Source organism: Phyllostomus hastatus, unplaced genomic scaffold (genome assembly GCF_019186645.2).
Source record: "Phyllostomus hastatus isolate PE091 unplaced genomic scaffold, TTU_PhHast_1.1 phas_contig_283, whole genome shotgun sequence".
In the NCBI taxonomy this organism is placed as follows: domain Eukaryota; kingdom Metazoa; phylum Chordata; class Mammalia; order Chiroptera; family Phyllostomidae; genus Phyllostomus; species Phyllostomus hastatus.
Window position 1 is genome coordinate 12,746,630 of NW_025333833.1, and position 21,796 is coordinate 12,768,425.

The following is a 21,796-nucleotide window of genomic DNA, read 5'->3' on the forward strand; positions in this document are numbered from 1 at the left end:
CAGATCAGACTTGGTTTCTAAATCGTCTGCGAGTGTCACATTAAATGCTGCTTCAGATAGCTATTCCCCAATTCTGATTCCAAAATTCTAAAGTGAAATTTCAAAGATAATAGGCCTGGCTGGTGTGGCTCAGTGGATTGAGTGCTGGCATGAGAACCAAAGTGTCACTGGTTTGATTCCCAGTCAGGGCACATGCCTGGGTTGCAGGCCAGGTCCCCAGTAGGGGGTGCATGAGAGGCAACCACACACTGATGTTTCTCTCCCTCTCTTTCTCCCTCCTTGCCCCTCTCTCTACAAATAAATAAATAAAATCTTTAAAAAAAATAAAAAATTTTTAAAGATAATCAACTTAAAGATAGGCAACAATGTGTTATAATTTTCTTTTATATTCTGTAGCTCTTAGAATAATGTACATTTGAAACAATAGTATGCATTTGGTAAATATTTATTATTAGGAATTTTCTTGAAAGAACAAATGTGGATATATTTGTAAATAAAAAATACCATTTACTGAAAAGTATTTCATTTCCTCTAAAAGGCTGATTCTTTCATTGTTACTCTTTTTAAAAATTGCCATCAAAGGGTAATTTTAGGACTTTCATTCAAAGGGTCTTTTGTTTTCATACTGCTGTAAAAAAAATCCATGAGAAAGCTATAGAGAAGGCTGACCTCTCAAGAATTTTTGTGTGGGGAATTACTGAGGCATGAAAGTTCATAAATCGTGTCTCTCCATTTTATTTTCTGTGTATGTTCAACAAGCTGTACTTTTAGTTAGTAAAAGTTGGCAACTTTTTTTTATACAGGCAGAATTCCATTCTCATAAACTCAGCATTCATAGGATGTAATGAAGTCTAAATTTAACCTTAAATTGAATGTATTTTAATAAAGGTTGTCTAGTCTATTTGTGGCTCAGTTTACCGGAAAACATTCTTTAAGGATAAAACATTTTATAACCAAATTTATGATGTATATTCTAGTTCTAAGAAGTAACATGTCTAGTTTTATTCAGATTATAACAGTAATATAGCTGACATACCAATAGACCTTTCTTCATTAGAAGATAATTCTGTGCTATTTTATCAACTACTCAAGTGTTTACATTTGGAGAAATAATTTGCAAACTAGTTTGTTTCAAAGTAGCAATTAAAAAGTGCAAAGAAGAAAGTTAAATGGATGAAAACGAGATAATTTTCTTCACTGTCTTCCTGTGGTGGGTCAGGATTTTTTTTCTTTCTAGGCTTTTTAGAACTGTGATGCTTTGGTCTATTCCGAATCTTTGCCTTTCTGTTCACTGTTGTTTCCAAGGGCCTGGAACAGTGCGTGGCTCACAGTAGGCCTCAGATATTTGTTGAGTGAGAGAATGTGGGGGGGTCTTACTCTGATCTGGGCATTTTCAGTGTGTATCTTGCATTTTTACTTACAGCAGATGCTGTGAGAGTTAGCCGCTACCCAGTAGAGTTTGCCTCATCTAGCAGACTCTGTAGTTAGTATGCTCTTCTTATAGACTCTGTATTTAGTGTGCTCTCTTCTTTATAGTCACAACTATGCTTTGGCAAGAGTGAGAAGGGAAGATCTTAAAGACTGGGAAAACAGGACGTAGAGTAGTGGATGCCTGGGACTGGGGTTGGAGGTGAGAACAGAGAATGACTTCGAATGAGCCGGAGGGACCTTTCTTTGGGTGAAGGAAATGGTCTAAAATTGGATCGTGGCGATTTTTGTGCAGCTCAGTACATTTATTAAAATGAGTGGGTGTTGTGGTATGTAAGCTGCACCTCAGTAAAACTGAAAAATAAAGTCAGGCTGGGGGTTTAACATTTTAGGGTAATGTAATTCTTTTGTTTCTTTCTTTGTTTATGACTTGTCGCTATAGATAAATGACTGACTTTTCTAAAAACTAGTTTTTCTGTAAAGCATTTCAGGATAAAGAAATGTTAATTTTATTGTCTAGTAAAGTACTTTCTTTTGCACTAATCAGCTCGGAATTTATAAGGCTCTTAATATAAAACATCTCGTTTGATCTAGTTTTCTAACCCTCTTTTTGAGTATTTCCAAAGCTGTACTAAAAATGTATAGGTGTCAGTCAGTCTGCTTTGCTGATAGTGTGTTTACAGACTAACTTACAACAGAGTTAGAAAACCCTGTTTTTTCCTTCATCTTACCGAAAGATTGGTTTAACTTATAGATAGCTCTGTTCTCACCATTTTAAGCAAATTATTTATGGACCCTTCCTCCCTATATATCATACTATCCTCTGTCTTTTTTATTTTTATTTTTGGAGGGGGGAGGATTAGGAGACGTATTTTAAGATTGTTGGGAGAAAATCTTTTTCCATGAAATGGTATTATTACTTAGATTTCTGTATATTCTTAAAGATATTTTGTGTATGTCTCCTCCAAGGGAGTATAGCCCCTTTGAAACTGTGACTATATCCTGAGAAATTATTTATAAAAGGTCTCCTGCAGTCAAATAAAAGCCAAATAGATTAAAGATCTAATAAGATTATTTTGAGGTCATATAACTCTAACAATGACAACAACCCTGACGATATCAAGCATTGAGGAGGATGAGAGGACCTAGAGACTTCGTTTGTTTGTTTTTTGTTTTTGTTTTGTTTTTTTTTTTTAATTTTTATAAGAGTTTATTTAAGCCAAACTGACCACATATGCTGGGAGCCAGATCTCAAATGCTCCTAGAGACATTGTTATAATTAAAAAGGTTCTTGGAATTTAAGAATTAATTGGGGGTAGTTTGGTTTCTCTTTCGTTAGATCTTTATGCACTTACTCTGTGGCTTGAAACTATTAGATGATGCTAATAGTTGCTACTGTTATAATTGATACATGGTGCTTGCTGAATATCGGGCACTGTTATAAAGACTTTTCATATAGTAGCTTATTTAATTCTCACAATAACCTTGTGAAGTATGGACTGTTACCATCCTCATTTAACAGATAACGAAAATAAGTCACACAGAACAAGGTCACATAGTTCAACAAACCTAAGCAGACATTGCTGATAACCATATTGAAAGGAATGTTTCCTTTTCTTTTTTCAAAATAAAAAAAAATCTTCATCTTGAAAGAATTAAAAAATACTTGTATAGGAAAATGAGAATTATTCCATTCCTGCTAGAAGGAGATGTTTTGCCATCATCTTTACTATTTTTATTTTTTCCTTGTTTCCATTTTTTGGTGTTTTTGTTATTTATATGTTTACATTTTATGTTATTTTTATGAGTCACTGTTAGTAACAGTCTGATTGCTAATGCTTTTTCATATAATGCTAGGCTGATAGTTCAGACAATATTATTTGAATTTAGTCACAAAAGCTTTTATTAGAATGTGTGTCTCATAGTTTAATCAGTTGTCTGGATTGGTTGGACACTTCCAGGGGAGATCTTGCAGCTTTATCTGCAGCTTAAAAGATATGGAGTGTAAACGCACTTAATATTTCTGTGTACCTTTTGAGAAATCAATATCATAACCCAAAATGTGAACTATAATTTCACAGAATGATTATGGTTCTTGATTAATTGATGATGTAAGTATCAGTGTAAATAAGCAAAAATACTTTAGTGAATTGCTCTGTTTCATTAAGCTCATGATTTTATAATTTTTTATTGATTACAACCAAAAAAGTTTGTAAACATTCTAAGATGGTTATACAAGTTATCTCTCACAATATGAATACGTTTTTTGAAAAAAAGTTCAGCTATTTTTTTAACCATTCATTCTTTTATTATATTTTATTTTCTAGGATTTTGGTCCCCAACAGTAGTTATCAAGATGTTGAGACTCTCTATAACGTCTTAATCAAGTATGAGGTATGAGAAATATTTTAAAATGTTTAACATATTCCCACCATACAGAAATTTTAATATAAATTCACATGGTAGAGTTCTAGAACGTAATGGAATGTTATTTCATTGATACTTGCTGGGAATTCTTGGGTGCCACAGAAGTTTCCCAGTACATGATGTGTTTGTTTTTGGTTCTCTAAGTAAAAACACAGACTAGAATCCTATAATAATACACTTCTGACAACACAGAATTGCTTGTCATCAGGAGCTGTTGGCCTTTTGGACAGGTTACATTACTTCTTGTGTGGACACGGCTTATCGTTTAACGTTCCTGCTCCTCAGATGCTGCCTGTCAGTAGCTTCCCTGGTCACGTGACAGCCAGAGACATCCCGCCCTGCTCAGCGCCCCAGCTGGCCCCTGGGGGGTGAGAACCCACCTCTGGTCCGGAAGCACAGGTCACTGAGAAGGAAGGCTGTGATTTAGTTTCCTCTTCCTCCTCCACCTCTTCCTCCACAGCATAGACCCTGGAGGCGGCTGTGGTGGGGCCCCAGGGTGTTTGGTAAATGAGCCTGTGCGCTTTCCTCCTGCTTGCGGGTCCCAGGAAAGTGTCCTGCTGATCTTTGGTTCCCATTTGCCTAGAGCTCTTTGCCTGTGCTCCCGTATATTCTTTCTATTCAAGTGTCTGTGTGATTTTTAAAATGCTCTGCTTAAAGGAATATGATGTATATCCACATCTCACATTTCTTATGGAGTCAAACTCCTTTAAATGTGTTTCTTCACTCATTCCTGCTTAGTTTCTCATTTAGCTGTTTGTATGCAACACCTGACAGTAAGAAACCATGACTGAGTGTGCAGTGTGGTTCTGCCACCTGTTTAATTCTCTTTGTCCCAGTTTCTTCACTTGTAAAGTGAGCATAATACCAGTATATAAAAGTTACAGTATTCTTTAAACCTAAGTAACTTAATATCCCTATGGACAGTGCTCTTTACAGTACCAGGCACAGAGGAAGTGTTCGGCGTTAACAGTGTTTACGTGTGCTTTTTAAAAAATCAGCCTTAACCACATTATGTGATCAGGATTTCCTCATTTGACATGATTCACATATATTTAATTATTTCACCATTCTTTCTGAATTTCAAATTTAGTTATTAATTCTAACAAAAATATATTTGTGGAAATAACATAATTTTAAAATCACTTACCCTGGAAAAATCTGGGACATAGGTCTTTTTAGGGCTTCCTGTTGCTTAAAGTGTTGGGAGAAAATAGCTAACATATCTGTAAGAATATGTGGAATTGATTTCCAGATTTTTTAAGTCATTTCTCTTAGCAAAACTTTCTTTTCTATACCAATTACTACATTGGAGATATTTATCTCATTTTATCATAAACAGTGATAGGGCCATCTGAAGTTTTTAAGATGTTTGGCTGTTTTAATATTAATCTTTACCTTTTGTTCTTGAAGTTTTAAGAATTAAAAATAATATAGCCACTTTGTACTATTCGGCATTCTTTGTAATAGTAAATAAATTAATGACTCCAATTCCATAATCCACATTAATAATGTTTACTGACAAAGGCATCTTTTAACTGTTTACTCCCTGGGAATTAAAATTGTACAGCAAGCACAGAATGATATTTAACAGTATAATTTAAAATGTCCTAATGCGGTTGAAAATGGTTTGAGTCAGAATTAATGAATATGATGAAACAAGATATTGCAGGCTAGAATCTTCCATATAGGTCATTAATTTGGTTTTAGTTTTCCCTGTTAGTAGCAAATTAACTGCCTTTTTGGTAAGTCACCTATGACTTGGACCCATAGCACCCTTGTGCTCCAGCTGTATTCTGGGATAAGTGTCCACTGGATCTGGATGGTCACTTTTAAAACTAAAGAGCCATCTAGTACTCATTTTTCCAAAAATCTACTAAAGGCCTAAGGAACGACTTCAGGTTCATATTGTATCACGTTCAAAACCAGCCTTCAGGTGACTGTTCTCAACAGTTGATGGAGAACAGGCGATTCCCTTCATCCTCTGATCAGGCATCTGCAGTGTAGTTAGCATTCGCTTGCCCAAGTTTGACATGTTACAGGTTCTGGTATGCTGGGGCAATCGTGAAAATGTCAAAGGCCCCGAGACCAGAGCAGAACATGTGAAGAAGTAGGAATTGGCCCTGGCTGGTGTGGCTCAGTGGATTGAATGCCAGCCTATGAACCAAAGAGTCACCGGTTTGATTCCCAGTCAGGGCACATGCCTGGGTTGCGGGCCAGGTCCCCAGTAGGGGGCACATGAGAGAGGCAACCACACCTTGATGTTTCTCTCCTTCTCTTTCTCCCTTCCTTCCCCTCTCTCTAAAAATAAATAAATAAATAAATAAATCTTAAAAAAAGAAGAAGTAGAAATTGGACTGGTTGATAGTTTAAATGCATATTTTAGGATGTTTTTAGAAGACACTTTTAGTAAAAATTATAAAGTACCTAAAAAGTTAACTGTGATAAATTATATACCAACTTAATACATTCACTAAATGTATTATTATATATAATTAACAAATATTAAGCAAAAATTTAGGATTATGTGCATTTCAAATGTTATATTTAAAAACTATATAGTTTTAACTTTCAGTGAATGAAACATTTTCTACACAAATATGGTGACTTTCTTATGAAACTACTGAAGAAGCTCATGGAATTTTTGCAAATAATACCTTTAACTCTATAGAAGACTTTCATGATATGAATCTTTAAAGTAGTAGTAATTAAATCAGGATGGAGGCATTTTTTTCCCCACAAAAAAGTGCATACCAACTAACAATACTTTAGATAAGTCAAATAGAGGATGGTCTCATTTCATCTCCCTTTTACTAATTCAGAATTTCTGAGTCTTTAGGCACTATGCTCTTTGTTGAGTTGTCTGATAAAAAGAATTTCCCTCTACAGTTCTAGAGTCTTCCCTACACAGAAGTAAGCTGTAAGCCAAATCACCAGCAAGCCTCAAGAGACAGGGAATCCCTGCACCGCGTCCCCTGCTTGTGCACCACGCCTAGTCGGTGTGTGATGAAGGACTGTTCGTATTGTCTAAGTTCATTACACATTCATGGATGTAAACATGTTAGTTTAAAGAATTAGACCTCAGCAGTCTGAAAAATACATTTCTTTAGAAAATGTCTACAAATCAGACTTTTTTTCTTAAACAGGTAGATGTTTCCACATAGTTTACAACCTTTGTATTTAAATGGAAGTGAAGGTTTACTCAGTAACAACTTCGGAACGGTCAGCCATAGTACTCAAGTGCTGTTAGAGTTGAAGTCTTGACTTTTTCCTTCAGCTTGAATTTTTTCTGTTCTGGATGTAGCAAGATGTGGCTGCTTCTGCTTGCAGTGGCCCACCCACGTGTCCCCAAGTGCACTCCAGCCCTTTAAGTTTTTATTTATTTTAAATTTTACTTTTTTACATTTCATTTACTTTGTCTAGAAGATAAATATTTAAAATTGGAAATATTTTAAGAGGCTAGGATAGCTGAAGCATGAATCAGTTGCGTGGGGTATGTGTTTGTTTTTTGTTTGTTTTTTTGTTTGTTTTTTTGTCCATTTGATGTACAGAGCGATCATCTGCTTTGTTGAGACTTTCGCTGACCCCAGGCCCCTCTCACTTCTGGTGCTGTGAACAGATCGGGCTTGAACAATAGGTGCAATATTTTCACACGTCGTTCAGTGTTAGCATTATGGTCACTGAGCTTCTGATGCTTACTGTTCTGTCCCTTTTATGCAAAACTAGAAACTGGACTTTCTGCTCCCTCAGAACATGGACCACTCTAATTGTACTCTTACTACTCATGTGATTTAATATATATTTTTAATGCTGTATCTTGGTTCTTTTCAGGTAAATGAAAGTGTCAGATTTACTGCCCAGGAGCTTTATGATTGTGTTTCACAGACTGAGTATCGGTAAGTCTTATCTGTGTACAGATAAGCCATTGACTAAGCTTCTGCTGGTGATGAAGGGTTTTTTTATGTCTTCACTACACTGTGATTTTTTACCTTTATTAGTAGGAAATATGTTTCCTACATACAAAAGGGCTGTGTGTGTATGTTTGTATAGCAGGTATGAGGTTTAAAGTGGTTCTCAAAATTTTTGGCGTCAAGACTCTTTATTTTAAAAAGTTATTGAAGACTCCAAAAGAGCTTTTGTTTATGTGGGTCATATTTATCAATATTTACTGTTTTAGAAATAAAAATGGATAAATTTAAAATATTTATTTGTTTGAAAATAACAGTAGCCAATTAAGTACATGTCAAATAACATGGAATTATGAAGAGAATTTTTTCCAAACAAAAAATATTACTGACAAGAGTAGCATTGTGTGTGTTTGCAGTTCTCTCAGTGTCTGGTTTAGTAGGAGCAAGCTGGGTTCTCATAGCTGCTGCATTTACTCTGTTTCCATAATTGTACCACATGTCCCTGGAAAACTGCTGTGCGCCATTGCAAGAGTGAGTGTATCGTTGCAAAAGGCGGACCATGTCTCAGTCTTAGTAAGAAAATAGCTTTGACCTCTTTGACCTCACAGACCCTTTGAAAGAGGCCGACCATCCTCGGACCATGTTTTGAAGAACAGCTGGTGTACAGAACACACATGCCTCCCTTTCCGCTGACAGAAGAGACCTGCACCCATTTCTATTTGTGTTCTCTCTTCCATCCTCTCGAGTGATTTTGTGTTTATCATTCTCAACCTGATCTTTATGGTTTTGCTGCATATTATTACTTAAAAATATGTGAATTAAATTGCACCTGTTTTTTAACTTAGTGGAATCACTCTGTATATATTCTTTAAACAAATAATTTGGTTCATAGCATTCATATGTAATAAAAAAGGAGTCTATATCTGATTTTTGTATGCAGAGAGAGGGTATAGGCCTAACGCTGGGCCCAGACGAACCCTGAGGAGCAAAAAGTCCATTTACTCAACCCATTCAGTGTTGCCCTCCAGTCTCACACCCCCTGCCCCTCCACCCCACGCTGTCTTGTAAGTCAGCAGTGAGATTCGCCTTGTGGGGACGTGGAGCTGGGGGTGGTTTACAGTCCCGTCATCACGTGACGTGTGTGTTCCTGTCGTCACCCCTGCGCTGTGCAGAATCACGCAGCGAAGATCACGGGGCTCGTGAGAACAAATGGGTTGGGGCGTGTCACTCAAAAACCTAATCAGGAGTGCATTAAAAAATCAAAATGATATCACAGATTTACACATGTTCAATAGTTAGGAAGTACATAAATGCTATAATAAAATGGACACTTGACCTTGAAAAAGAGCTGGGATTGCTCGTGGAAGTGGTCGTTGGAAGAGCTGCAGCTGGTCGGTTCATGTGATGTGCTGGGGGAGGGACATCTGAAATTGGATGTGAGGCTGCAGCACCAGGTGTGAGTGGATGTGGCCTACAGCCACAGGAAGCTCAGGGAGCCGGTGCATTTCTGAGGTGTGTGCATGAGTGTGTGTTGTATGTCCCTAAGCAGCTTGGCTCAGCTGGGTGCAGTTTTCTCTGCTCACCTAGCATCTCTCACTGCTGAAATTACATGTGAAAAAATGTGAAACTTGTGTTATGTGCTCAAATTGTTCTTGAATATATCAGTGTAGTTGGAACAAATCTGTGTGTGTGGAACAGGCACTGTAGCAGAACTGTCTGTTTTTCCACTGCTGGGTAATATGCCCAGTCACTGGAACACAGTCACTCAGTCACTGTTTATTTGCTGTTGGTACTGTGCAAATACACCTGTGTTGCAACGGAATTCTGTGTACAGGTTCAGGGACAGGGTTGACAATCAAAGCGCTTCTGTTAAAACTCTCAATTGATGAATTTATTTGATGATCAAGACACTAGGATTGATAATCATACACAAATGTTACTAAGCAGTACAGCTGTGAAAGTGCGCTCATTAGAATCGAAGAAGTTTTCCAAGAAAACCTGAAGCCAGTGGGCCTGCATGATGTTGTTCCTGGTGGCAAGAATGATTTTTTACTGTCATCTGCAGACTATCAATTAATCAGTTGTACTCTTATTTATAGATCTTTATAGACAGCTTATACTTGAAGGTCGTGTACATGAGATCTGTGTAAAAAATAGTGTCTCAGCCTCAGCCATGCGTTCAGAAGCGTGGAAAGCCCACTCTAGATAACCTGGAGGGCTGAGTCCCTTGCAGGATGGCTCACATGTCTAAATTATTTCAAGTTCAACCTACTGTTGGAATAATTGGGGAGGGGTTTTTGGAGGGGGGGTGGGAGGTGGAGAGGGGGTAGGGGTCAAAGTTGAATTTTCAGAGTTAAAGCAGTTGTACCTGTTTTTGTCTCCTTTGTTTTCTTTCCACCTACAATCCCAGGGGTTTGAACTATGGTATTAACAAGCCCACTCTTATACCCAGAAAGGTGATTTTGAAACCAAATATATAATATCTTGAATGAGTTGAAAAATGGCAATTGCTGTTCAGCAGGCTTTTGATTCATAGCTTTTAGATTTGTTAACCTGCTGTTCGTTTTGGAACTGTTTGCCCCGTTCACAGTGAACGGTGTCTCCTGTGTTGGCCTCCCGTATCGTGCCCAGCTCACGGTTTCCAGACAAGCTGCCAAGAGAGACCTTCTTTTGGTGTCAGTGGTTCATGTCAGACGCAGGGTTAAACGCAGTACGTAGAGGGTGTTAGCGTTTTCCTGTGGTCCGGAGGTGCAGAGGAGTGGTTGAACTTTCACATAGCTGGCCGCATTTGGCAATGTTAAGAAAAGCAATTACTTAAAGTGTCTGAATTTCCTGTTCCTTGGTTTTTGTTACACAGTGTTAGTTGTGAGGAAGGACATAGTTCATGTGCCCGACACCATATTTATTGCAGTAGGGATGTAATTAAATAGCTGAAGAACATACAACTTCTTTATAGGTCTGATAAAGCAGGAAATTAAGGTTTTACATTGAAAGTGGCTTTGATCAAGAGTTGAATTCCATGGCACTGGGGAACCTTGGTCTTCACACTATGAACTGGTTAGTGTCCTGCCTTCCATAGTTTGTAGACTCTCTGACGTGGCGTTTGGTCTTACTGTACACCCTGAGCAGAGGAGGGGTTGCCTCAGAGAACGCAGATGGTAAATTAATGAGATTGTCAGACAGATACCAGACACATATATCTTGTGTGATATCTTTTATGTGTATGAGAAATAAGCTAGAAGTGTTTAATTCACTTTGCCCTGTAAGTTCTTTGAGAGAGTGTTCTGGCATGTTTGCGCAGCGAGTCCCTAAGGTCATTTCTTCTACACAAAATGCAAACTAGTTGTAACAGCAGCCTTGTAAAGTACCTGGCATATCCAGCTAATATGCTGCCTAAGAAGGTACGTGTACCAGAAGCTTTCCTTCCCTGTGGCAAGTGCTTTCAGGAGTGAGTGCTTCCTAACCCCCAGAACCAGCTCCCCAGTAACGGCTTTGAGGTTGTCTTTGAGCTGTGGTTCCTGGACCCCAGGGTCAACGTCAGTCACCTGGGGACTTGGAAGAAATGCAGACCTTAGGGCTCTGCCCTAGACCTCCTGAATCATCAAGTCTGGGGGTAGAGCCCAGCAATCTATTTTCCAGTCCCTCCAGGCCACGCCGAAGTTTGAGAACCCCTGTGTCCAAGAAGCCTCGACTGAAAAAAAGCCTTAGAGAAGAAGAATCTAGAACTCAGATTTAAGACCTTTGATGTTTCTGCTTTAAGTAGAAGAGAATTACATTATTTATGTCTCTAGGTGCAGTAATACTTTGCAGTAAATTTGACTTCATTATTTGTGATAGAAGATAATGTAAAATAAAAGTATGTACTTTTCTTAATTGAGGTAAAATTTCTGTAACAAAATTAACAACTTTAAACTGTACAGTTCAGTGGCATCGGGAGCATTCACTGTGCTGTGCAGGTGTCCAACCTTTAGGCGTCTCTGGGCCACACTGGAAGAAGAGTTGTCTTGGGCCACACATTAAATGCACAAACACTAATGAAAACTGATGAGCAAAGAAAAAGGTCCCTGCATAATTTACAATTCTGTGTTGGGCCGCATTCATAGGCATCCTGGGCTGCAGTTACGTGGCTTTACCTGGCAGCGTCCGTCGGGGAGCGCTGCCTTCCCCACCCCAGATTCGGAGCGCAGCCACTGGGCTGCAGCCTTGGCCGGGTTAGGGTTGGGGTGTGGGCTGTGCTCGGACCCTAGTCCCTGGGCAGCCATGCCCACCCCTGTACCTGCATGCCAAATGCAGGCAGCTTCCTTGGGAGGCCTCCTTTGGAGGCTTTGCCTGAAGCACTTGTGCAGAGATCTCTTTCTGGAGGCCTAGCCTGAAGTGTTTTTCTCCCCCCTCTCATTCTGTAAGTTGTCTTTTCCCTTTCTTGATAGTATCCTTTGATGTACAAAGTTTTTAATGATTTTTTGAGAAAGAGATTTGTTTAATCATATTTTATGTATGCTTTGCCGCAAAATAACATTGCCAGATAAGAAACCAGACAAAATATCAAAGACACAAAGAGCAGAAGAATCTTGGAACTAAACGCTGCAAAGCTATTCAGTGTCACACTGAGCAGGTGCTTGGGGCGAGCACCCGGGAGGCAGAGGGGAAGCACACTACAGTCACCGCACCGGGACTGAGTTGTATCAGAAGTGCTGCTGGATTATTTGCGTATTTGCTTTAAAACATGAATTGTTTATACTGTCCCAAAGGGACAAAACAGAATTTTTTGCTGAGTAAATTACATAGGTTCTTGCGTTTTTATTTTTACTTAAAATTTTTTATTTTTTAGTTACAGTTGAAAAGTTTGCAATTTTGGTAACATCCAATTTGTGCAGTTTTTTCTTCTGTTGCTTGGGCTTTTGGTGTCATATCTAAGAATCCATTGCTGAAGCCGAGGTCATGGATATTTACCCCAAAGTTTTTCTAAGAAGTTTATAGTTTTAACTCTAACGAATCTCATTGATTTGTTTTGAGTTAATTTTTGTGTATGGTGTGAGGTGTGGGTTGAACTTCATTCATTTGCTTGTGGACGTTGAGTTGTCCCAGCACCATTTGTTGAAGCTACTCTTTCCACGTTGCACGGTCTTGACACCCTTGTCGAAAGTCAGTTGACTGTGTGTGAGGCAACTTTATGTCTGGTATTTCAGTTCAGTTCCACTGGTCTGTGGGTCTGTCTTTGTGCCAGTACCACTGTTTTGGTTGAAGTTATTTAGGGTAAGTTTTCAAAATTGGGAAGTGTGAGTCCTCTAACATTATTTTTCTTTTTCAAGATTTGGCTTTTGGGGGGGTCTTTTAAATTCCATGTAAATTTTAGTATCAGCCTTTCCATTCCTGCAAAAAAGACTTGGGATTTTGACAGGCATTGCATTAAGTATGTTGATTGTCCCGGGGTCTGTTACCAGCGCATTAAGTTTTTCAGTCTAGGAACATGGGACGCCATTAATTTAGGTTTTTTATTTCTTTTGGCAATGTACTAAAGTTTTTCGTGTACAGGTCTGTGCCTCTTTGCTTAAGTTTATTCCTCAGTAGTTTGATCTTTTTCATGTTATTATAAATGGAATGTTTCCTGCCATTGTTACTTCCTTTTCAAATCGTGAATTACTAGTGTATAGAAATGCAACTGATTTTTTGTGTTGAGCTTTTTGCAGTGTTGCAGAAACGGTTTATTAGCTCTAACAGTTATTTTGTGGGTTCTATAGGATCTACAATTTTACTTCTTTATTTACAATCCATATGCCTATTTTGTATGGGGGGAGGGTTATTCCGTGTAGAACTTCCAATACTATGTTGAGCAGAAAGGATGTGGGCATCCTTGTCCGGCATACATTTCAAATGTATGCCAAAGTGCAGAGAGTTGTAAAACAAATACCCATTTTAGACTTTCCTCATTGTACCTACAAAGAATTTTGGAAAAATTGTATCAGAAATTGGAATTAGGTCACTTGAATTCACCACTACCATTCCATTTGGACAAAATTAGTCATGGAAATTAATCAAATGATGGCGTTTTGGGGTTGGGTTTTTTTTTCATTGATTTAAACTTTTTTTCCACTTATTTTGATCTGTTGGCAGAGCTCTCAATACGCGGCATAGAATCACAGAACTGGAAGCCACCTCCAGTCTTGATCTCTGCTCCAGAAAGGGTTTGGAAAAAAGAAATAGGATCACTCTGAGACAAAATATTTGTTCTGTTGGAGGACAAAGGGATAATGAGTTTGTTTTGTTTTAAGATTCAGGTCAGATCACTGGGGTTTTTAGGCCCAGCATAAAGGAGGGACTTTTGAGCAACTAAGAGACATCAAAACATGTAGTGAGTGGACTGCCTCTCACAGCCACGCCTGGTGAGATGATTTATTGCAGAATGGCAGGCAAAGGTGCTTAGGTGACCTCACGCTTACTATTCTGTCTTTGTACATATAAGCCGTGGGCAGAAGGAACTCAAGAATTCCTGTCATTGTACTCCAGGATAGACCAAATATACAAGATGAAAAACACCTGATACTTCCCTAGTCAGCAATGACAGCTTGCTGCAGGAAACAGAATCTGCAGGTGACTTACAAATAAAGAGACCAAATGCCACAGGGATGAGAAGAGCAGAGGAACTCACCTTATAACTGTGAGAGGAGAAGGCAGGAAGAAAAGACACAAATCTTAAAGTCTAGTTACCAATGGAGCAGTTCTCATATGTAGAATAATCAAGAACAGCAATAGGGACGCGTTGCATTTTTAAATTTGAAGAAAACTTCTCTTTCATTTTGGATCTCTGGGGGTCCTCCGGAAATCATTTTATGAGCAGTTGTGAAGAATTGGCAGCAACGTAACACCAAATTTTAAGCAATCCAAGTATAGAAAGCAGGACTACAGTAACACAAAGCCGAAAGTCAGGTTTTAGTCAGCTTCACACACACCATACATCCTCAGGACTCGAGGCCACTCAGAATATGGTGCATTTACTTCTGCTGCCGCCACTGTTCCCCAGCCTGTTCGTTCCCTGAGTACTGATTGCCTTTGTTTTCCTTTGTAACCCACATGAGGCATCCGTGGGGGCCGGGGTGGGCAGGGAGAGGTAGCTAGTGATCTTCCCCAATACCATGGAGATGGCTTGGAGTGATCATAGAAGCCAAGGAAGTAATAACTCATTTACGTAATAAAAGTAACTGTCATTTCTTGAATACCTAATGTGCCAGACGCTGTGCTAGATGCTGGGTGTTCTTCATGAACTTATATAGGTGACTTCCTAGTACATTTAAATAGGTTCCAATGGGATCTGGACTCTGTAGACACTTGAGAGCCCACATAGGCTTCAGCTCAGGTAAAATTATGCATAGGCATGGCATACATTGGTCATTACTCTCTGCTTCCACCTCCGCTTAGAGATGCTCTGTCAACGTCCTATCCCCTCTCTAGTGTGCTGCCGGCAGGAGGTGCATTCTCTTATATCCTCCAGCCTACCTGTTCTTTAACTCCCAAGCTAAATAAGACAAAAAATGTGATCTACACCCGCTCCCCAGGCCTTGCTTACCCCTCGGATCAAAACGTGGTCACACCAGCCCAACTCCTGGGGGAGGTCCTTCAGAGGCCACACAGGGGACTGTGTTTAAGCCTCCAGCTTTGCCTGTTGGCAGCAGGTTTGCCATGAGAACCCATACTCCTGAATTCAAGGAACTGCATCACGATCTTCGTGTTGACTGAGAACTAGTCTAAGTGCCTATTATCCTCCCGTGTTTTGTCTGTGCTAAGAAACCGTAACTCTTGGTATTTTTCTCTCTCAAATATCAAAGAATGTGTTTCACACCCCAGTGCCATCCTGTTGTGTTAAGATGTTTTCACTTACCTGGCAGGCTGGTGCAGTGACGGACGTTTCTTCCCTAGGGAAAGGTTAACCATCGGCTGCCGCCAGCTGGAGGAGCTGGAGCGCGCCATGCAGCAGTGCCACGCCTCTGTGTACCCAGAGGCCAGAAACAGGGGGTGGTGTGAAGACATGCTCAGCAACGGGACCGGAGTCTGATTGCCTCTAGAACGCCAGAGGAGCTTTCAAGCCAAACCCAAGGGACTTGTAAGAAATGTCTCATTTGTATAAAAAGGTGATTGCTCATTACTGACAGTCTCATTGAGGTTCTCTGAAACGCCTAATGCATCCGCTGCGGGATAAACTGTGGAGTCAGCTCTTCTGAAGTTGACAGTACCTCCCTACCTCTACTCCTGATACTGAGCCAGTGTGTTTAAGGAAAGGAGAGCCACTTTGTTAGTCCTCTGGGGGCAGGGGACTAACTAGCCACTGTGGCATCTGAGGAAGGCACCGCGTCGGCATCTCTTTCAACCCTGAATATGCCTGTGAGACCGGTGGCACTTCCAAACTCCAAGAAACAATTAGGACATGACCATCCCACACACACAGTCTTACCCTGGGCTCTCGTATGATCCAAGTGTCATCCGTGTAGACCTGGTGATTATAGTACACATCCCTTCCACTTCCCCAAGGTATTGGAAATAGAATTTTTACTTCAGCTCCAACTTGCAGTAAGTCTTTCTTCTTCCCTAAGCTTGGCACTTTCCTGTGCCTGTCTCAGGGAGGAACCCCATGCTAAGTTTCCCCTTACATATCAAACAGTAGGATTTATGGGGTTAAGTGGCAGTGACCAAGATTTTCTCCTAACTAAACCAAGTGTCTGATTGACTTATTTCTTATTTAGGAATAGAGCAAGCTGGAAGTCCTTGTCTAATAGAGTATATTATGGCTTTGTTAATACATTAGGCTAAATCTAACTTGGTGTTCTATTATGAATGTTAATTTATTTTTTAAAAAAGCAATACATTATGTTTAGTAAGATTTTACTTTTACTTGCAAACTGTATTTCTGAGCTGTGTACAAGGCATGATTGTAAGAGTGAGCCTCGCCAATAACAGAACCCACTCAGGATGCTCACGAGCAGTCTGCAGGCCGCGCTGGGCTGTGGGCGCACGGAGCCACGCCTCCACCTGGGGCTCAGTGCTGTTCTTGGAACCAGGGGGAAGGAGAGGCTTCTCTGCTCTCTGCCTTTCCGTTTCTTTCCTGAGGAGCCAAAACAAACATCCCTTTCCAACCTAAAGAACTTTACTCAGGTCTTTATCCCCGAATTGCTTCTGGTTATTACTGTTGGGTTTTGGCTCTGCTTTTCCTATCTTTTTAATACGTGTTATGTATTTCAGAACATTTTTCGCTCCTGTTAGCTGCTTGCTGCTTTATATTTCCACCCATATTTATGTGAATTTTAATTTTGTATGTTTTATGTTGTGCATTAGTCAATTATGTCAACATTTTTGAAATTTTGATATGTGAAGGTGTTTTCTTCTAACTTTAGTCTTTTTTGATTTTTCTGTCTCCCTTTCTTGTTGCCTTTTCTAATCTTAAACTTTTTTATTACACTAAGTCTAGTAATCATCTGTCACCATGCACACTTATGACAATAATATTGACTGTATTCCCCTGCACCTTTTTTAGTCACCCCCCACCCTTCCCCCCAGCAACCATCAGTTCCTGTGAGTCTGTTTTTGTTTTTGTTTTCAATTCCACATACAAGTGAAACATTCCAGTATTTATTACTTATCTTACTTGGCGGTACCCTCTAGGTCCATCCATGTTGTTGCAAATGACAAGATTTCATTCTTTTTTATTTCCAAGTAATATTCCATTTGCTTACTTTTGCTTTTGTTTCCCTTGCTTGAGGGAACATCTCCATAATGACAGTACTGAGGCTAATGTCAGTTTGCTACCTGTGTTGTCTTCTAGGAGCTTTATGGTTTCAGGTCTCACCTTGTCTTTGTTTAGTTCATTTTTGTATATGGTGCAAGAAAGCGGTCCGATTTCTTTCTTTTTTTGCATGATCTGTCCAGTTTTCCCCAGCAATGCTTTTTTGAAGAGGCTGTCATTTCCTCATTGTAAATTCCTGCTTCCTTTGTCATCGATTGGCCATATAAGCAAGGGTTTGTTTCTGGGCTCTCTATTCTGTTCCACTGATGTGTCTATTTTTGTCCCAGTACCATGCTGCTTCAATGACTGTGGCTTTGTAGTATATAGCATGAAGTCAGGGAGTGTGGTATATCCAGCCTTGTTCTTTCTCAAGATTGTTGTGGCTATTTGTGGTCTTTTGAGAGTCCATAGAAATTTCAGGATTATTTGTTCTAGTACTGATAAGAATGCCACTGGTATTTTGATAGGTATTGCATTGCTTTCATACATTTGATGCAAGAATTATCAGATCCTTAAGAGCAGCTTCAGATTTTAAAATCCCCATTCTTCAATATGTATGGCTATTGTATTTTGAATAGAAGCCATCATAAGCACGTCATGAACCACCAGAATGGACTGATGGGGAGTCACACCAGGGGAAGGGCTGTCTGTCTACATGATGTCCTTGCTTTTGCCTTATCCATGAGGATTATTCCATCGAAGTTCCTGGCATCATTTTACACTAGCTTTTTCCAACTTAACTTTCTGTAACGCTATACAAATGGAGCCTTTTGAGGCTGGCTTTTCATTTACCATGCTTTTGAGATCCATCCATGATGTTATCAGTACTTCAGTTCTTTTTGTTGTTGAGTATTCTATTATATGGATGGAATTTATTCATTCATTAGTTGAAAGGCTATTTGCTTTTGGCAATTATGAATAAAGCTGATACATTCACATACAGGTTTCTGCATGAACATGTTTTTACTGCACTTTGATAAAACACCTAGGAATGGGATTGGGTCATAGGGTATTTTTCTAAGAAACGGTCAAACTGTTTTCCAAAGTGACCTTACTGTTTTCTAATTTCCTACAATTTGAGAGTTCCAGTTACTGTGCATTCTTACCAGAATTTAGTATATTCTTCAGTTTTAATAGGTGTGTATGGCATTTTGCTTTTTACATTATGAGTGACCGTCTTAGAACCCATTTACTGTCTTTGGTGAAGTGTCAATTCAAATCTTTTGCCCATTTAAAAACTTGATTATTTTATTGTTTTGAATTCAAATCCTTTATGAGATATTTTCTTTCAAGTCTGTACCTTCAAACAGTGCTGGTTTAGATAACGCAAGTTTAATGTAGAAGGTTGGCCTTACCATGACTTGCAAGTAGCCTTAGTGGACAGCTGGTCCCGTTTGGTAGATGCCTTCCAGTTTTTAATGCAACTATTCTGAAATTGCTGCATGTTTCACTTCCTCTCCTGTTTCATTCTCTCATTCAAGTTTGGTATGCTGTGTGCTTTTTTCCTGGTCTAAAATTGTGTTACTCCCTTTGCTAGGTGAATGTAATTGCTCCCTTGGCCACCTATTCAAATATATGCTCTTTTTAGCTTCTTCTGTTTCCATGAGGTATCTGTGGTAACTGAGCTGTTGCTTCTCTTACTCAACCTCCAGTGAGTGATGAAGCTAATAGCGAAGCTTAGATACTTTGCTGGCCACTGTGCTAGGAGTTTGAAGAATCCATGGCATGCACATGAGTTATGCCCCTCTTTATAAATTCTACTTGTTGCTCAATGTATCATTTTAAGTCTCTTGAAAAACTTGTTTTAATTATGAAGGAAATTGGTGCTTCATGGTAATCTTTTAACCTACAGATGATTCAACTTTTTTTCTTGATTTTTAAAAACAGTAAATTTGACATGAAACGTTGTATAAGTTTAAGGTACAGCATGTTACTTTGATACATTTATATGTTGTAATGACTGCTGTGTGGTGATGTTTACCATATTACACGATTATAATACAATATTGTCTGTGTTCATTTTACTGTGTGTTAGATCCTTATGGCTCATTTACTGCTTGCTGCTCAGTTTGTATGCTTACACACCACTCTCACCCAGCCCCTCCCCGACCCCCTAACTACCACCATTTTACTTGTTTTTACAGGTTTAACTTTAGGTTTCACATGTAAGTATCATTACACAATGCTTGTCTTTCTCTGACTTATCTTGCTTAACAGCGTGCTCAAGGTCTATCTGTGTTGTAACAAATGGAAGGTTATCCTTCCTCATGGATGATTTATTTTATAGAACAAAATTTGTGGTTTGGCTTTACCATTTAAGAGTCATATGTTGACATTTCCTTGCTTTTCTTTCTCTTTTATACCCTGTTAATTTATCTGGTCACAGTCAGGTAATTTACATTGTCTCAGTCAGTGAAAGACTCTTCAAATCCTTTTTTTTTTTTTTTTTTTTAACCAAGTAGAATACAAATAAATGCCTAATACTATAAGACTGAGTTTTCTGTGACCTTTCTAAAGGCAACTCTGGAGTTGCAAAAATACCGTTATCCGACTTTTTCTCCTTTTCCTACTTCATTTTTAAATTAAGAATCCTGCGGTCCAGAGAGATTACAGGTATCAAGCAAGGTTGCTAGCACGATATCACATTCCTGAATCCAGGAGGTTCCTGCCAAAACGTGATTACATGAGAAATGCTAAAACACACTGAGTAATGGTAAAGCATGTCTGACAGACTACAAGCCAAAGATCAAAGTCCTGTCTTGAAAGTAAAAAAATAAATAAAAATTAAAAAATTTTCAGGCCTGAGGTATACCAATTATTTTGTTAATTCTACCAGGTATTTTATAATTTTGCTACTGTTTTAGGGATCTAGTATGTTTTATGCATTATGACAACCAACCTCAAGTGTGGTTATTATTGATATTATTTCTAAATTACTCCAAAACCCATACTGGTAAAAAAAATATTAATTATGCTGGGGCTATGCCACATTGTCTCCTTACCTCAAGAAAAAATGTACCTTTTATATGTGGATAAACAATAACAATTCATCATTGAGGACTGTCCCCCCCCCCCCCTTATGGAAGCTTCTTATAGTCAAAACATACTTTAAAAATACGTTTCAGCCACCAAAATACCTGTTTGGCATCAATGGTAATACAGGAAAACTCTGAGCCAAAGTAATCTACATATTTGCATTTAAATGTTACTTAGGAACGGAGAAGTACTTTCAAGGGTTTTACTGCTGAATTCCCAACTAAAAGTTAATTTCCTGTGCTAAATAGAACATAAACAGAGCCATTTAAAAAAGTGATTATGTTAGGCTCAAATTTGCCAACCTACTTTTAGTCCAGAACAACCACAATGGATATAGTCAGGAACTAGCCACTAACTAGGTGAACAGATTTCCCTTTCTTGATGGTGTTTGTGGAAGGATGATACAAATAAGGTTTGAAAGTACCAGTGAAACATTTGGAAAAAGTACCTCATTTTCTTCTTAACCAAGTTAGTTAGCCACCGACTAGTCATCTTGTCTCAGCTAGTTCAACAGATTCTTGTGTGCTGCTTTGTCTTCTCTGAGGGAAGAAACTGTTAACCTTCTATCAGTCTGTCTTTCAGATGTAAGATGCTGGGTGAGTATTTTTTCCCACTCATTGCTACTGGAAAAAACGTTTCCCCAAAACATTTAGTAATGAATGGGCACACAAAAAACACAGGGATATTAATCCCATGGTGCATGGATTTCCTGCAAAGTACCTTTAATACGTTTGCATCAGCAGCAGGCATTAGGACGTGCTAATTTTGGCCCCGAAAGTTTTCTGTGTAGTACTACACGTTTGATACCAAGTCACCCCAAGCAATGTTTATCCATACGAATAGAAACACCAAACAGAAACATAGTCTGGTAATGGCTGCACTCAAATTCAATACAGTTTAATTGTCTTTGCAATCGAGGGCTGCCATTTGGGATTGTTTTGCTAATGATTAAAAACAGGAATTGTTTGGAAGAGAAAATACTTCACTGTTCTTTACTGTTGAATATTAAATATGTTCCATATATAACATACCCTCAAAAAGTCACACTTAAAATCGATGTTTCAAATAAAAATCGAAGCTATGTTACTGTTCAGCAGTTCTATTCAAATAAACATTGGTACTTCATTCTGGGGAAAAAAATGCAGCTGAGGCAAATGCTTAGACATTTGTATCCTAGGTGTGTAAAAGAAACACTTCACTCTGCAGCTGTTAAGACTACCCCTCTGCTTCC

General features: G+C 38.9%; 1 protein-coding gene across 4 annotated transcripts in view; it reads left to right on the forward strand.

The window, feature by feature from the left end:
- The window catches only part of SWT1 (SWT1 RNA endoribonuclease homolog), an 82,941-nt gene extending 61,203 nt beyond the window's left edge, over positions 1–21,738 (forward strand). For 2 of the 4 annotated variants that reach the window (XM_045838711.1, XM_045838710.1), the window contains exons 17-19: positions 3,756–3,822; positions 7,684–7,748; positions 15,672–21,738. In XM_045838711.1, the coding sequence (XP_045694667.1) occupies positions 3,756–3,822; positions 7,684–7,748; positions 15,672–15,807 (268 nt within the window). In that variant the 3' untranslated portion in view covers positions 15,808–21,738. Of the gene's footprint in view, positions 1–3,755; positions 4,388–7,683; positions 7,749–8,368 lie in introns of those variants that run through there. The other 2 variants (XM_045838712.1, XM_045838713.1) reach the window with 2 other exon arrangements.
- The last annotated feature ends 58 nt before the right edge of the window (positions 21,739–21,796 follow it).